Consider the following 13,272-nt stretch of genomic DNA (forward strand, 5'->3'; position numbering starts at 1 on the left):
GTAAAAGAGTAAGATGGAAGAAAGGAAGTGTGCAGGGGTCCAGGTGGCTAGACTGGAAGAAGCGGAGAGTGGCCGGAGGAGAGTAGGTAGATATGCCTGAGAAGATCATGTTGACCACTGATTTTCCAGGTACATTTTCCATACTTTGGTTCCTATTGGCTCTATTTGGTTTGATAGTTGTGAGATTGTAGTTCTCAAATCTGTAAGGACAGGGATTGCACCTGAACAAAGGTATGGTGAAATCTAGGGCTTTCCATAGGCTACTTTTAGCCAGTCTCTGAGTACAAGAAGAATACCAAGTCAGGTCTCTTATTTGGAGATTTGAGGAGAATTCTACAATAGCTTTGCTCTACTCTGTCATTTGAATTACACTGCAGTGAAAGGTAACTCACAGCTCCTGCCTCCATCTCTTCCTCCTCCTTCTCCTATCAGATCAGTATCTAACTCATGGGTATTCCCTGCCTCTTTGTCTCTCTGCTCATATTTTTACCCGTTCTGCTTCATAAACTCCATACACTGCATTTCTTTCTCAGCAAGCTTAAACTTGCTGAGGAGAAACTGGTGATTAGGAACCAGAAGTCTATATTTTAATAAGCCTCTCTGTCAGTTCTGATACTCACTCAAATTTGAGGATCACTGCAGGAGGCTGTTTTGTGAACTTGGGATTTTCTTCTGAGCTGCTGCATGGCACTGAGCAGCTAGGGTCTGCCTTGAACTAATTAGGGTTCCTGTAGCAACTACATAGGGAACAAAGATCTAGGAAGACATGGGTAGAGAAGCAGGAAGTACAGAATATGACTGTTTTATCAGTGCAGGTCATAAAGTATGGTAGCTTGAACTAGGGTAGTCGCAAGGGAGTAATGCAAAGATCAGCTTCTGGATATACTTCTCAGGGTTGTTGGGATTTGCTGTTCAGTTGGTTGAGAGTTGCGGAATATGTCAAGAATGACAACAGGACTTTTTGTTGCTCAGAATTTTGAACTTGTATTGGTGGAGCACATCAGAGAAGAGATCTGAAGTCTCTACTTGTATGTTTTGGGTTTATATGTCTGTACGATTGAGTATAGAGCTTACATTTTTCTACTTTCTACATTTTAATCTAGACTTTCCTTTGGATAGCATTTTTTAGTTGAATTCTGGTTTTTTTTTGGGGGGTTTGTTTGTTTTGTTTTTTTCCCCCAATTGTCTGACTCCAAATCAGGAAGAAAAAAAAAATTGCTCTTCCCATAATGTAATTGGATCATTTAAAAAAAAAAAGATCATCCATAGTGCACATGAAATAAAGCTTAACTTCTAACCAAGCTACATGATCTGACCTCTATTTACCTCCTATTTACTGTGTCCATCGAGAGACATTGATCTTTGCTTTTCAGTTCTTGTGTATACTAGACTGTTTCCACCTTGAATTCTTTGTACAAGCGTGGTGACTTTAAGTGGAATGTTGCATGATTATCAGTATTCTGTATATTAGCCCGTTCTTTGTTTACTTTAGCACTTAACATAACTTGAATTATTTTAATATTTGCTCTTAATTTTATGTTTTTCCACTGGTTTAAAATTTCAGTCAGGCTGGGCAGTGGTGGCTTTTAATCCTAGCACTCAGGAGGCAGAGGCAGGCAGAGCTCTGTGAGCTTGAGTTTAACCTGATCTATAGAAAGAGATCCAGGACAGCCAAAGTTACACAGAAGCCCTGTTTTGAAAAACAAACAAAAACAAAACGAAACAAAAAACCCTCAGTCAGAGAAAGAACCATGTTTGCTTTATTAGTAGACAATAGTAACTTTTCACAATATTGAGTACTATATTAGCCAAAAGAGAGACACTAATAGACTCTAGATGTAGCTGTGGATAAGATACAGATATGGAGAGCGTATTTATTAGGGGAACTGTGTCACTGGTTAAAGAGGCTGAGAAGTTACCGTAGTCCTTTTGTATGCTGAAACCCTGGGATGCAGGCTGCCAGTACAAGTGTAAAAAGCCTCAGAACCACAAAGGTTGGTGTTATAACTCTCAGCTCCAGGCTGTTGATGTGAGTCCTAGAAATCAGAATCAAGATTTACAGAAGCTGGGGAACTTGAACCTGTGGTCACCAAAAGCAGGAGAAAAATTGTATCCCAGTTCTGGGAAAAGGAGAGAAAAATCACCTTTTCTGCCTTTTTTTGTTCACACCAAATTGGATGATGCTCAACTGCATGTGAACAAATCTTTTTTCCATATCCCTCAACTAAGTAAGCTAAAATTATTCAGAGACTTTCATGGCTAAAAGAAATAGAAGATAATATATAGGATGCCTAGGCTCTATTTTGGGGCAGTATATGAAACCAGAATCACAGATTTCCAAATAATTTCGGTTTATAGAGACTTACTCGGTGTCTGAAATAAAGAGATCAATGGGGGGGACTAAAGGTTGTTAGCAAAGGTAATATGGACCACATTATCAGAGGTTTTCTTCCCATGTATTGGGGTAAAGTTGGCATATCACCTGAGAGCTGTGTTTTTATGTATATGAAAATACCACAACAGGAGGAAGAAGTTGGAATCACTAGCAAGAAAATGAAAATCCATCAGTATCCGTCAGGGTTTTCTAGGGAAACAGAATTGATAAAAATCTATATACATATATAAAGGGGATTTATTAGGATGGCTTACAGACTATGGTCCCACTAGTCCAACAATGGCTATTTTCCCCAAAAAACTTCAGGAGTCCATCCAATAATTGTCCAGCCTATGTTGCTGGATTTTCTTTCTTGCCTGGTCCCACAGCCCTTTTCAGCCCCAAAGAAATATGTGGATGCTATATTAGTTTTAAAACTGTTAGCCAATGGTTTAGGCTTCTTATTGGCTAGCTGTGTCTTAATTATTAACCCATTTCTATAAATCTATGTTTTTCCATGTGGTCTTGGCTTACTGGAGAATGCTTGGACTTCTCCTTTGTGGTCTACATGGCAACTGTCTTTGGAGGGCTCCCTCTGCCTACATTTCCCAGAATTCTCCTTGTCCTAGTCCTGCCTATCTTCCTGCCTCATTGTCCAGACAGTGTTCTGTTCATCAACCATAAGAGAGGCATATATACAAACGGCTGGGTGTCTCAGCTGATCTTCAGTGTACTTCTCTACCCTGAAGATGGAGGCTAAAGGAGTGGCTCAGCAGCAGGGTATGTGTCCCCGTCAGTGCGATTGAAGGCAAGCAGACAGAACGCTTCTTCCTTCCATGTCCTTGTGTAGATTTAGGGTGTATCTTCCTATGTCAGATTTTAGTTAATTTTAGATGTGGTCGGTTTGATACTCAAGAACAGCCATCACAGTGCCATACATCTTTATCACTTTCTTCATAGAAAAAGCAGCAAGTTATACAAGCAGTAGTGTGACACCCCACATCCACCTCTGGCCTTTTCATGTATGTGTGCACACGCACATACACATACACATACTATACACATGAGCACATATGTGAGCACACATGCCACACACACACATAGGAAGAGGTAGTGATATTATTTATGAAATGAAGGACGTGGGATGGTGAGATGACCCTGGGTAAGAGCATTTGTTTGCCTTGCGGAGGACCAGGGTTCAGTTCTCAGCACTCAAAACATGTGGCTCATCGCCATACAACTTCAGTTTCACGACATCCAATCCTAACACTTTCCTCTGTTCTCACGGAACACCAGGCACATGAAATAAGTAGATCTTAACAATAATACAGGGGTGATCAGAGAATACAATTCTGAGGAAGGTGAGTTAAACTGAGGTCTGAATGAAGATGGAAAGGAAGCTATGCAGAAGTCAAGAGCAGAGCTTTCCAGGCTGAGGAGACAGCAAACACATAAGTGCAAAGCTTTATTGTGTGGTTGTGTACATAGTGTCTGGCCGTGTGGGCACTTGTGTGCTGTGGCATACTGGGATCAGAGGACAAACTCAGGTCTTCATCTTCTTCTCCTTGATAGGAAATGGCACTTCTCTGTTTTTGTTTTTTTTTTTTTTGTTTTGTTTTGTTTTGTTTTGTTTTTTTGTTTTGTTTTGTTTTCTTTTTTGTTTTGTTTTCTGCTGTGTGCTAGGCTGCATGTGCTGGTCCATGAGCTTCCAGGATTGTCTTGTCTCTGCTTTCCTTCTCCTAGGAACAGTGAGATTGCAGACACCTGTGGCTTGCATCTCACTTTGCATGCATTACTGGGATTTGAACTTAAGCTCTTGTGCTTTTGAATGGCAAACACTTGTACCCAGTGAGTCATCTCCCTAGCTCCTTGTTTATGTATTGTTCTAATTATATCTTTGAAAAAAAAAATCACAGTTTATCAGAGGTTTTTAGAGTTTTAGCTCCTAACGTTATATGGAAACCTTAGCTTCTTCAGACTTCGCTGAAAACTTCTTTTCTTAGTATGAGCATCTATCTGTATCTCCCTTGTTCGGTCTCTCATCCTGAGATAACACAATGCAATTCTTATGCCCCCAAATATCTGGTTTTCTAGTTGTGGGAGGTGGTCAGAGGACCACTCGGGACTTGGTAGTTCTTCCAGTGTGTGGGCCCCAGGGTTTAAACTTAGGTCATCAGGTTTGGCAGCAGATGCTCTTAACCACTGACCCATGTTACCAGCCCCATTCAAGCTCTTGATTTTCGGTCTGTTCATGGGCTTTTGAAACCTCAGAGCCCACCCCGAGTGACACACTTCTTCAAACAAGGCCAAGCCTCCTAATCCTTTTAATCCTTTCAGATAGTGCCACTCTCTGATCACTAAGTATTCACATATATGAGCCTGTGGGGGCATTCTTATTCAAACCACCACAGTAAGAGATCCTGCTTTAAGGGAATAAGAGGATGTGTGAAAGAACAGGGCACCAGATGCACTCCAGTTCCCAGGTACATGCACCCTGCACAAGTGCACACACATTACCTTCTCCTGCGTGTCTGAAAGTAGCTTTGGTGGCTATGGTATTCTTCATTTTACTGCAACATATTTTTGGAAGATTTATTTTTTTAATGTGTGTGTGTGTGTGTGTGTGTGTGTGTGTGTGTGTGTGCATGTGTGTATTCATGTGCGAGGACCTGCAGAGGCATTGGATTCTTCTGGAGCTGGAGTTTCAGGCAGTTGAAACCAAACTCTGCAAGATTAATACACATTCTTAATCACTGAACTATCTGCCCAGCCCCAGTATTTTTACTCTGTTCTCCTTTAAGCATCTGCACTATTTTGGGTTTTGTTGGAGAGACTGAGGACAGCACACAGTCCTTATTTGTTGTAGTTGCCCTCTGGTTTCTCTATTCCATCCTGCTTTCTGTTCACTGTACCCTTCCTTCCCTTCCTGTGTCTGCCTGTGTGGTGCTGGAGATACAACATGGACAGGGCTTCGCACATACCACACAAGCACTTACCAAATGTGCCCTGACACAACCCTTGCTGGGTAGAATGCTCATGTTGGGCAGGGTTTTTGTTTTTGTTTTTGTTTTCCAGAAGTTAGATCACATCTCTTTCTCCTCTGTCTGTTTCTACTGGGATTTCTGCTTTTATTCCAATGACTTAATTCTTTTCTTGTTTTTAACTTTTTTACTTTGTCTTTGGGTTTTGAGAATTTTGGTTATAATATTCCTCAGAGAGATGTGTTTTAAATAAAATATTTTAGAAGTCCTTTGAGCTTTCTGGATGTGACTATCAGTATCATGTACCCTTTAAGCTCAACAATTGCCTGGCCAATTACAACAATTTTAATCACTTACTTTGTTTGCTGTATTTTTCCTATGCATTTTCCTTTCTACTCTGAAATCTCATAAAAATGAATATTGACTTGCTCAATGGAATTCAGTGTCAACACCTTTTACAGTTTAAAACCTGGCTGAATTATTGCAAAAGACCTATCTTCAGGCCCAGAAATTCTTTTACATGCTCAGTTCTGCTGTGGAGGTTCTCAATCAACTAGATACTCAACTTCATTTGTTATGGCTTTTGCCTTCAAGATTTTTTTAAAAAATATTTCCAGTATATATCTCTTTAATAATTTTATTTTTTTTTTAAGTTTTTAAATTTAGTTTCCGAGCCTCTATGAATTTGACAGTTATCCCTTGAATTCTCTTCCTAGGTTCATTTAATTCTCTGTTTTTTGTTAATAGTGCCTGAAATTTTTCAGAAAAATTCATTCTCTAGATTTTTTTTGCTAGCTAATTAGTTCATTTCCTTCTTTGTACTCTACTAGATAATTACTGTGTTCATTTGAAAGCACCTTCATACTTCTTTATGCTGGTATTTGTGTGTGTGTGTGCTGAATTAGTTCACTGTGCCAGTTTGTGGGGTGGCTTTAGTCGTAAGAGACTTTCCTGTCATTTTGGTTGGATATGCCATGCTGATTTGTGTTCTAGTGAGTTTGTGTATATAGTCAGCTTGTTTCCCCCCTCCCCCATTATAATCAGGGTTAGCAATATCTGTAAGATTCTGTAGGCTGCAGTGGTTGTGGGATTATACTGCCAGTCAAAAAGCAGTTCCCTTAGGTTGGGCCCAGCTACAAATGTGTTTACGTTTTTCAAGATCAAGATAGGGCTGGACTGCTTGGTTCTTCATCTGGGTATAGCATGCCTAGTTGAGGATGCATGTCCATGTTTAAGGACTACACACAGATGAGTGTTACTATCCATGCCTGAGAGCTGTATCCGTGACTTCATTGGACCCTGAAGGATGGCTTTCCAGAAAGGTCTATCCAGCTATTTTCCCAGTTAGAGATGCTCTACTGTTCTCTTTGTTCACTAGTTTAGTCAAAGCAGGTGTTTTTTTTTTTTTTTTTTTTTTTTTAAATCTTGTAAAAATACTTTGGCATTTCATGTATGTAAATCTCTAATAGGGTTAGTTGAAAGATCATGAGGCATTTTTTTTTTTAAATGTGTTTTGGATAATATTAAGTGACTGCTGAAGATTGAATTAGGCCAGCTGAGCCTGTTTAGGACAGTGAATTCATTGTTTCATCTCTCGATTACAAAGTATTTTTAAATGTTTTCCTTTTTTTCAGGCCTTTCTATGGTTATCATGAGAAGGAAAGACACTTTATGAAGATCTATCTTTACAACCCTGCAATGGTGAAAAGGTACAGAGACAAATGAGACCAAAATGTCAATGACCGTGACTTGAATGTTTTAGTGAGGACGAGGAAAAGGTAGAAGGAAGGCTGTGTAATTATAGCAGAGAATGTAGAGTCCTGTCACTCAGGTTGTACGAAGAATATGTCAACGACAGGTCCTTTGTTTATGGGCTCTGTCTACTTTTCTGTCTTAGATGTAATGTGTCTGTTGAGTCGTGTAAGGAGAGATGATAGCTGTGTGATATAATGTCAGTGCCTTGTTGACCAGTCCATATGTTCAGAACTAAAAGGCAGATAGCCCTTTGATTTCAAAGCAAGGAGAAACTTGCAAAAGTAAGGAGGCGCCTTGTTGACTTCTTCCTAGCTGCTTCATATCTTGAGTTTTTTTGTTTTGCTCTTAATTTGTCTAATGCATCTAGTTTATTTTCCTAGTTGTTCTAGAACCCATGTTATTGAAAGTCGGAATGAAACAAACACATGTATTTCATTGTAAGTGCTCAAGGTTTTTAAATGTACATGTAACAAAATATAAATGGCCTTTTGGATGAGTGATTGATTTTCTTATTTGGAAGAGTATCTCAGCTAATTAATACTGAGTTCCAAAAGTTAACCATTTGGTAAGATATAAGTTGAATGTTTCTCTACAGTGAGTTAAGGAACTATAAGAGATACAACAACCAAAGACACAAGATTTGCTCTGAATTAAACTAATTAAATACCAAATTTGTGTGTGTGTGTGTGTGTGTGTGTGTGTGTGTTGCATGACTTCGCTAAGTTCTTAATAATAAAAACTTGTGCCAGCTATCAGGGGGTAAAATCTGAAGGATCAGAGAAGCAGAGAGGCCAGCCTCTAGAGTTCTTAACCTCTGTTAGTGTGCTCAGACCAAAAAGGGTAGCCCTGTCCACAGACTGCACCCCCAGACTGCTGAGCTCCTGTCTCCTCCCACCGCATACTCCTCTCTCTGCCCAGCCACATCACTCCTGTCTCCACCTCCCTAGTGCTGGGATTAAAGGCCTGTGATCCCAGGTACTGGCATTATTGTGCGAGCTCTGTTTCTCTTTTAGACAGATTCAATCTTGTGTAGCTCAGGGTGGCCTTGAACTCACAGAGATCGGTCCGCCTGTCTCCCCAGTGCTGGGATTAAAGGTGTGTGCCAGCACTGCTGGCCTCTATGGCTAACTAGTGGCTCAGCTCTGTATTCTGATCTTTAGGCAAGCTGTATTTGTCGTAGCATAAACAAAATATCACCGTGTGTATATGTATTGTGTGTGTGTGTGTGTGTGTGTGTGTATCAGTCAGAGACAGAGTGCCCTAATTCCAATAGTTATTTTCTTCTATATATAAGTAAAAACTAGTTTTTGTATAACACACCCCTGCCTTACCCAAAATAGCTTCTATTAAGTACTAAAATAGTTTCCCAGAATTATGCCAAGAAAGGTCTTTTGTATCTGTTTTCCTTTATTCACTTTTCTTATAACCATGGAATACAAAAGAACCATTGTTGGGATTATTATCATCTCTCACATACTCAGTGGTCAGAAAGTAAGCATCAGTCATTTTTCCTTTTTAAAAATAATTTATCACAGTACTATCTTATACTCCTTCAAATTTGTTTTGTGTGTGTTTTCTTGTCTGTGTACCACATGATCATAGAGTACTTGAGGGGAAAAGAGGGTGTTTGATCCTGAAACTGGAGTTACTGTAGTCCTAAGTTACGTGATGGCATTGCTCAATTTTTCTTTAAAAAAAAAAAAATGGGAAAAAAGAATTTGTTGGTTTTTCCTTACTTTTGGAAGGGCTGACACAAACAACTCCCTCTTGGGGATTTGAGACAGGGTCTTGTCGGGAAGCCTGGACTGGCCACAGCATCCCCCCCCCCAACCCCCCCCCCCCCCCCACCGCTGCAGCTTGGATGCCGGGTGGCGGGTTACAGGCAAGCCCTGCTGGGCCCAGTGTCTATTCTCTTAAGGTTTTATAATGGTTTTAATTTTGTTCCCTTTTAATCCATAGATTATTTTTTATTGAGAAAATTTCATTTTATTTACTTGAAAACTTTGATTTAAACTTTTTACTTCAAATTAAACAAATTACTTGAAAAATTGAAATGAAAATTTGTGTATTAGTTTTTTGTTCTCTTTACTTACATAGACACTGATTCATTTTATATTTTAAAGAACATAATCCCATGACTTTCTTTTTCTAATTCAGGGTATGTGAACTTCTACAAAGTGGAGCCATAATGAATAAGTTTTACCAGCCTCATGAGGCACACATCCCCTACCTCCTCCAGCTCTTCATCGACTACAATCTTTATGGGATGAATTTAATAAACCTGGCTGCTGTCAAGTTCCGAAAAGCAAGAAGGAAAGGTAAGGTTAATTTTTTAAGTTGAGGTTAAGGCTTTGAAGCAGGTGCTATGTAACCAGTGACCTGCAAACTATTATGTATTGAGAAATGAATGCTGAGTGGGCAGTGAATGAAAAGGGCTGCTTACAGTGTGGAAAGTTTTTGAGAGGACATTTTCTGTTGCTGGAGAGATGGCTCATTAGGTTAGAGTACCGGCTGCTCTTCCAGAGAATCCCAGTTTGATTCCCAGCACCCACATTCAGACTCACAACGATATGTAATTCCAGTCCAAGGGATTCGGTGTTCTCTTCAGGCATCAAACACACAAGTGGTAAATAGAAATAACTTGCAGGCAAAATACCCATATGCATAAAAATAAATAAGTCTTTAAAATAATAATAAAGGCATTTTACTAGTTTGCTGAAATATACATGGTATATGATTCACCTATTCCTCAGGAGACAACTTGAAGGTTTTTCATCTCTTTGGAACTATGCAGGCATTAGCATAGATTTCAGATATTTTTTTCACCTTGAAGGAAACCTTTTTATACTTTTAGTCGTCTAATCTACAAGCTTCCCAGGACTATGATTGCTAAGTAATCAACAGTCAACTTTCTGGTTCTGTATAGTTACCTATCGTGCATATTTATTATTAATAGAATTATACTACTTATGGAAAAATAATTTTTATACCTGCTGTAATATTCTCAAGGCTAATACATGTATCATGTATCAGTCCTTCATTCCTTTTAGTGACACAGTAATAATTTGGTGTGTATAATATGCGTTTTTGTCTCTGTTAGTTGATAGTCATTTGGAGGTCTTTCCTTTTCTGACTCTTGTTTAACAGTGCTATTTTGAACACTGCTGTTTTTCTTTTGAGCACATACTTGGAAGTAAATTTTTAGGTTCAGTGGTCTAGCTTACGAGAGAAAGGTGGGGATGGAGAGACAGAGTGAGTGTGTATTCACATTCATGCCCCAACACTTGTGCAGACAAACACTCCACCCACTGAGTTAAATCTCCTTCTGTTTCTTTCAGAACAAAATAAAATGGGCATTTTTCTTTTGGCCAAAATGTGCTTTCTGATTTCACATTTTCTTACTTAATTGTCATACTTCTTCACCCAGAGATCAGCAGTTTTATCTCTACCAACCATTCTCCTTTGGTTTAATTCCTTCCATTTCTGTGTCCTCCTTTTCCATCTCATCAAGTACAGTTTATGCTACACATGTACTTCACTGGGGTGTGGCTAACCTGTTAGGGATCACACCTTTAAAGGAAGCTGACTCTTCAATCCCCATCAGCTGTCAGTGCCAATAACCCCATAGCTGCAAGCAGATAGCTGACCCTCCTGTCTGTGCTAGAACTTTGTCTGGCTTGATCTTTTACATACGGCATCTTGACTGCTATAAATGCAATGCTACACAATATAGCCAGCGGAGCTATAGCTTCCAGGTGGATATCGGCTTGATTTCCCTTTGTGTTTAGGAGTCAAGTATATGGTATGTTTAGCAATAGGGTCTTAACCCTCCAGTTCTAGAGAGTAATCAGGAGCATTGGCAGTAAGTACCCTATGGTTCAAATACATGTCACAAACACTGACAGTTTTTAGGGGACTCTCAAACATCCCTTGGGAGTGTGCTTCCATCATTTTGCAACGCTCTGGAATTATTCCCCAGATTTGGTGGCAGTACGGACACCGTTGCCCTGTTATGGAGTGACTCTTTGAATTTGTGTGTGTGTGTATTTCAGGAAGCTCCTTACGTGACTTTCTGAAATATCTTCGGTGTTAGTTATCCTTCCCCGTGAGGATAAGAATGACCTCCATAGGCTCATAGTCACCAGGGAATGTAACTCTTTGATAGGATTGGACTAGTCAGGAGGTGTGGCCTTGGTGGAGGAAGTGTGTCACTAGGGTGGGCTTTGCGGTCTCAGAAGCCCATGCCAGGTCCAGTGTCTCTCTGCCTACAGATCAGGATATACTCTCAGCTACTTCTCCGTCACCATGTCTGCCTACATGCCACCATGTCCTTGCCATGATGATAACGGACTGTCCTCCAAAACTGTAAGCAAGTCCCAGTTAAAAGGTTTATTTTAAGAGTTTTCCTTGGTCACAGCAATAGAACAGAGACTAAGACATTTCCCCATAGCCCCTCCCATTGGCTATGGTGGAAGCTTCACTCCGGCTCCAAGCATTCCTTCTGTTTCTCTTTAACATGGTGTACCTCACATTCTGTCTCCCTCCCAAGCACAGTCCCTCCCCACCGTGGCCTCTTACTAATTCCCTGGCCTCTGTTGGTATTTCAAATGGAAAAAACAAACAAAACATCTGAAGATCCAATGCCAATGTCCACAAATGAGAGAAAACATTTGTCTTTCTAGGTCAGGGTTACCTCAGAATAATTGTTCTAAGCTCCATCCATTTATTGCTGTGCCCCAAGGGCTTTGGGTCCTGGAACTTTGGCTTAGGGCATTGAGGCGATGAAGAAGGACAGACAGGGTACAGAGAAGCTGGGATCAGGTGGGACCCTGTCACCCCCTACCACTATCACCATGGGAACGCAGCATGTTTATTCGGTTCAGCAGTGGGGGAGGGTTAGACAGTCTGAATAGGAGGTCTTTGTAGGGAGCAGTCTTAGGCTGTAAACATCCTCCAGAAGGAAGTTGTAATTGCCTCTTCACACACTTGTCAGTCTTTTATAAAATTACTCTGACTCCTGGAGAAAGCTTTGCCGTTCCTCTTGAGCCTGGTCTGTATGGGTAATGGCTTTGCTAATTTCCCATAGGCCAGTTGGTCTCTGAGTTCTCAAGAGAATGAATACATGTGAAAATACATTATCATTAGACTCCTTATGCAGACCTTCCCCTGCTCCCTATAATTCACTTGTGAATTTTAGAAGTTCATTTTTCTTTTCCTTTTTTTCTTTTTTGGCTTTTAGAGACAGGGTCTCTCTGTGTAATAGTCCTAGATGTTCTGGAACTAACTCCATAGACCAGGCTGGCCTCAGACTCACAAGAGATCTGCCTGCCTCCTGAGTGTTGGATTAAAGGCATGTCTCACCAATGCCTGTCCCAAATTCATTTTCCTTAACAGCTGAATAATATTGCATTGTGTAAATGTTCCACATTTTTCTTAGCCATTCATACATTAGTTGATGGACATCTAGGCTGTTTCCATTTCCTGGCCATTAGGAATAGTGTAGCAATGAACATAGATGGGCCATGTCTTTATAGTAGGACATATGGAGTCTTGAGCAGTAGCATAGCTGGATGGACCATGTGGTAGATGTGTTTCTAGCTTTCTGTGGAACTTCTACACTATCTGCACTAATCCCCATGGCGGCTGTGTGACTTTACTGTGGGCAGTGAGTAAGAATTACTCTTTCCCACACCCCTGACAGGATTTGTTGCTTGTTTTTGACACAGTGTCTCTCTCCATAGCCCTGGCTGCCCTAGAACTGGCAACCCTTGAATTACGGAGCTTCTGCCACCACACCTGGCCTGTTATTTTGTTGTTGTGGTTGGTTTGTTTGTTTTTTAACCTTAGCCACTCTGATTGCAGTAAGATGAAATCTCGGAGTAATTTTAATTTACATTTCTCTTAGAGTTGGGTTGCTGAACATTGTTTAAAAATATTTTGGTCATTTGTGTTTCTTCCTTTGAGGACACTGTTATTTCCATTCTCCAGTTTTAAATTGGGTTGTTTTCTTGTAGTTTAGTAGTAGTAGTATTATTATTTTTAATCCTTTGTATATTCTAGAACTAACCCTCTGTAGCATGTATAGCTGGCAAATGCATTTTCAGATTCTGTAGGCTACCTCTTCACCGAAAGTGATGCTGTCCTCTGCCGTACAGATGCTTT

General features: G+C 40.2%; 1 protein-coding gene across 1 annotated transcript in view; it reads left to right on the forward strand.

Annotated features, from left to right (window-relative positions):
- Nucleotides 1-13,272, forward strand: part of Rev3l (REV3 like, DNA directed polymerase zeta catalytic subunit) — a 133,915-nt gene that overhangs the window by 42,795 nt on the left and 77,848 nt on the right. Inside the window, exons 3-4 of the mRNA XM_051175551.1 lie at nt 6,990-7,064; nt 9,268-9,428. Coding sequence (XP_051031508.1) covers nt 6,990-7,064; nt 9,268-9,428 — 236 coding nt within the window. The remainder of the gene's footprint in view (nt 1-6,989; nt 7,065-9,267; nt 9,429-13,272) is intronic.

The sequence above is a fragment of the Phodopus roborovskii genome, unplaced genomic scaffold (assembly GCF_943737965.1).
Source record: "Phodopus roborovskii unplaced genomic scaffold, PHOROB, whole genome shotgun sequence".
NCBI classification, from domain to species: domain Eukaryota; kingdom Metazoa; phylum Chordata; class Mammalia; order Rodentia; family Cricetidae; genus Phodopus; species Phodopus roborovskii.